The sequence below is a fragment of the Mus pahari genome, chromosome 10 (genome assembly GCF_900095145.1).
Source record: "Mus pahari chromosome 10, PAHARI_EIJ_v1.1, whole genome shotgun sequence".
NCBI lineage: Eukaryota > Metazoa > Chordata > Mammalia > Rodentia > Muridae > Mus > Mus pahari.
The window spans coordinates 114,619,739-114,623,627 of NC_034599.1; the positions used below are offsets into that span (position 1 = coordinate 114,619,739).

The 3,889-nt window shown below is 58.8% G+C and overlaps 1 protein-coding gene across 1 annotated transcript in view; it reads left to right on the forward strand.

The window, feature by feature from the left end:
- Positions 1 to 3,889, forward strand: part of Klhl40 (kelch like family member 40) — a 6,270-nt gene continuing 2,381 nt past the window's right edge. The window contains exons 1-4 of the mRNA XM_021207484.2: positions 1 to 1,326; positions 2,257 to 2,417; positions 2,728 to 2,835; positions 2,928 to 3,113. Of these exons, the coding sequence (XP_021063143.1) occupies positions 175 to 1,326; positions 2,257 to 2,417; positions 2,728 to 2,835; positions 2,928 to 3,113 (1,607 nt within the window). The 5' untranslated portion in view covers positions 1 to 174. The remainder of the gene's footprint in view (positions 1,327 to 2,256; positions 2,418 to 2,727; positions 2,836 to 2,927; positions 3,114 to 3,889) is intronic.

Consider the following 3,889-nt stretch of genomic DNA (forward strand, 5'->3'; position numbering starts at 1 on the left):
CTGTGCGTCATGTGCAGGAGGCCGGCAGCTCCTCTTACAGGGTCCGGGCATCCTCTATATATAGCCCAGGGCAGACAGCTGCACAGTCAGTGCACAGCCCCACAGAACAGCAGAGGTGTAAAGAGCTGCCCTCGACACGACACGCAAACTTGCTGAGTTCCAGGGAGCCGCACCATGACGCTGGGCTTGGAGCAGGCGGAGGAGCAGCGTCTGTACCAGCAGACGCTCCTGCAAGACGGCCTCAAGGACATGCTGGACCACGGCAAGTTCCTGGACTGTGTAGTGCGCGTGGGTGAGCGCGAGTTCCCGTGCCACCGCCTGGTGCTGGCCGCCTGCAGCCCCTACTTCAGAGCGCGCTTCCTGGCTGAGCCAGATAGCGCTGGAGAGCTACGCCTGGAGGAGGTGTCACCAGACGTGGTGTCCCAGGTGCTGCACTACCTGTACACATCGGAGATCGCGCTGGATGAGGCAAGCGTGCAGGACCTGTTTGCCGCGGCGCATCGATTCCAGATCCCGTCCATCTTCACCATCTGCGTGTCGTTCCTGCAGAAGCGCCTGTGCTTGGCCAATTGCCTGGCTGTCTTCCGCCTCGGCCTCCTGCTGGACTGCGCGCGTCTGGCTGTGGCCGCGCGCGACTTCATCTGCGCGCGCTTCCCGCTGGTGGCGCGCGACAACGACTTCCTGGGACTCTCGGCTGACGAGCTGATCGCCATCATCTCCAGCGATGGCCTCAACGTGGAGAAGGAGGAGGCAGTGTTCGAGGCTGTGATGCGCTGGGCCAGCAGCGGAGATGCAGAGGCGCAGGCGGAGCGCCAGCGCGCGCTGCCCACGGTCTTCGAGAGCGTTCGCTGCCGCCTGCTGCCTCGTGCTTTCCTGGAGAGCCGCGTGGAGCGCCACCCACTCGTGCGCTCCCAGCCCGAGCTTTTGCGCAAGGTGCAGATGGTGAAGGATGCACACGAGGGCCGCCTCACTACACTGCGCAAGAAGAAGAAGGAAAAGGGTGAGCAGACAGCTCGGGCCAAGGAGGCCAACCAGGGCACAGAAGACACCAAGGCTGAGGACGATGAGGAACGAGTGCTGCCCGGGATCCTTAATGACACTCTGCGCTTCGGCATGTTCCTGCAGGATCTCATCTTCATGATCAGCGAGGAGGGCGCCGTGGCTTATGACCCAGCCGCCAACGAGTGCTACTGTGCATCCCTGTCCACCCAGATCCCCAAGAACCATGTCAGTCTGGTCACCAAGGAGAACCAAGTCTTCGTGGCCGGTGGCCTCTTCTACAATGAGGACAACAAGGAGGACCCTATGAGCGCTTACTTCCTGCAGGTGCCTGGCCAGCCTTGAGAGGAGGGGACTGGTGCTGGGTTCTGGGTACTAGGAGGCAACTTGGGGCCTGGGAAGGGCCTGTGTCTACCTGGGACTGTCATTGGGTCTAGGACCTTTGATTGGCAGCCACTTGCTTGAAGTAGGAAGAGTTACAGCCAGTTTCCAAAGAGTCTGGTATCTGTATTAGGCTCAGTGTACAGCAAGCTGGGGAGCTGGAGGCCCTGGCCCAGCACAGGGGTTGGGGATGGGAGACATCGAGAAGAATCATAAGCAGGGCTTTGGCAGAAGTGCCAGGACGGGGGTGGGAAACAGATTATCACACAGAGAGCACCTTGCCTTCTCCTTTCCAGGGGAGGAAACTGAGTCTCAGCAGGGGCTGGGAGACAGGTAAGCAGGCCCAGGCTGAGGATGTGACTGTGGGACCTCAGAGGCTGGGAGAATCTACAGCCCGGCCCAATGGTTTTGAGCCTTGTTGGCTGGGTGAAATCTGGAGATATGGAGGGGAGAGGGACTTAGCACTGCTGGTAACCCAGGCTGGTGATCCTGTGACAGAGCAGAGCCAGGTGAACTGTTGTAGGCAGGCAGGAGCCAATGGGCAGCTGGAGGCCAAGTCCACAGGCCTCACAGCTAGAGGAGGAGAGGGGCAGCAGAGTTTCAGAGGTTACATAGTATCAAGTGTCCATCCACACAGCTGCTGGACAACTCTCCAAGGTGGGCCTTGTGCCTATAATCACTGGGTTAGGCAGATACAAAGGGTGGCATGGAATAAGGGGCAGGGGCTGGGGGGGGTAACCCTTGAACAAATGGTCACCAAAGATCCAAAGCCACAGGGGAACCTCCCTCTCGGAGGGGGAAACTTGGCTCAGCTGGGCCAGGAGGTGAGCACAGGAGGCTCGTGGTGGCTGACCTAAGGATACTGCCCACCCACAGTTTGACCACTTGGACTCTGAGTGGCTGGGGATGCCTCCTCTCCCCTCACCTCGCTGCCTCTTCGGCCTGGGGGAGGCTCTCAACGCCATCTACGTGGTCGGCGGCCGGGAGCTCAAGGACAGTGAAGACAGCCTGGACTCAGTCCTATGCTACGACAGGCTGTAAGTGGGCAGGACAGGGCCACCTTGGGGGACAGGATGGTCTGGGGCAGGGGCCCTAGGGTGGGGCTGGGACCACAGCAGCAGGCAGGAGACCTGCACGGGTGCACAGTCATTGGGTGAAGACCTGAAAATAATTCCTTGAGCAGAGGTGGTCTGGCTTGAAGGCGGGAGAGCTCGTGGGGGTGGGGGTGGGGGTGGGGGTGGGGGGAGGGGTTCCAGGAGTGTACTGAATGCAGTCTGCATGTGCCTTGTGGGTGTGAGTGCAGAGAGCCAGACTTGACACAAGCTTGAGCTGTATTTATTCCTCTAGGTCATTCAAATGGGGTGAGTCAGACCCGCTGCCCTACGCAGTGTACGGCCACACGGTGCTTTCCCACATGGACCTGGTCTATGTCATTGGTGGCAAAGGCAAAGACAGGTGAGGTTCAGCCTGGTGAGGAGGAGGTTCTGTGTGGCCGAGGGGCAGGCAGGTGCCCTGGTCTCTCTTCACTCACCCCATCCACCCCACAGGAAATGTCTGAACAAGATGTGTGTCTACGACCCCAAGAAGTTTGAGTGGAAGGAGCTAGCACCCATGCAGACAGCCCGATCGCTCTTTGGGGCCACGGTCCACGACGGCCGCATCTTTGTGGCCGCAGGGGTGACAGACACAGGACTTACCAGCTCCTCAGAGGTGTACAGCATCGCAGACAACAAGTACGATCTTTGCCCTGCCTACCTGCCCCCTGTGGTGGTATACCTGTGTCAGCCCTGTTTGCCCTGCCGAGGGTCACAGACCCAGGTCCCCATGTTGATTTGGGACATTGGCATAGAGGTAGCCCCTCCTGTCATCCAAGGCTTTCCTGCAGGAGAATCTGCAGAAGGGCTCCTAGGGTAGGGTCTGGGGTTGACGGGTTCCTCATCTGGGCAACGGATTGGCTCTGATGCTGTAGCAATGAGTCAGTTCAGGAAACAGAAGCCAGCGGGACCCACCCAGCAAAGATGGTGGTTAGTGGGTGCCCAACACCAAAAGGTGGGGCTCCCCAGAAGAAAGGCCATACTCAGAATGGAGGTCTGTGGGTGAAAGGGTGTGGGAAGACCCTGGGACGGGAGAGGTGAAGGGTTAATTAAGGCCAGTGAAATGTCTTCCATGGGTTTAAGCTCCATGCCCCACTGGCCGTCACAGGACAGAAGATTCAGAAATTTCTCAGAGAAAGAGGGGTCTGCTTGTAGCTGTGACAAGGGGTGACAGAGTCCTAAAGCTGGTGGTGGCACTGGAGCTTCTTAGGAATGGGTGGGGAAGAGGAGCTGCGTTATCAACAGGCATTCTGAGCTCAGTGGTGGGCTGTTGGTTCTTTGTTGGGCCTAGTTGTGGGTCATTTGTTGAGCTTAGTGGTAGATTGGGTGTTGGGCTTAGTTGTGGGTTGGGTGTTGGGCTTAGTGGTAGGTTGGGTGTTGGGTCTAGTTGTGGGTTGGGTGTTGGGCTTAGTTGT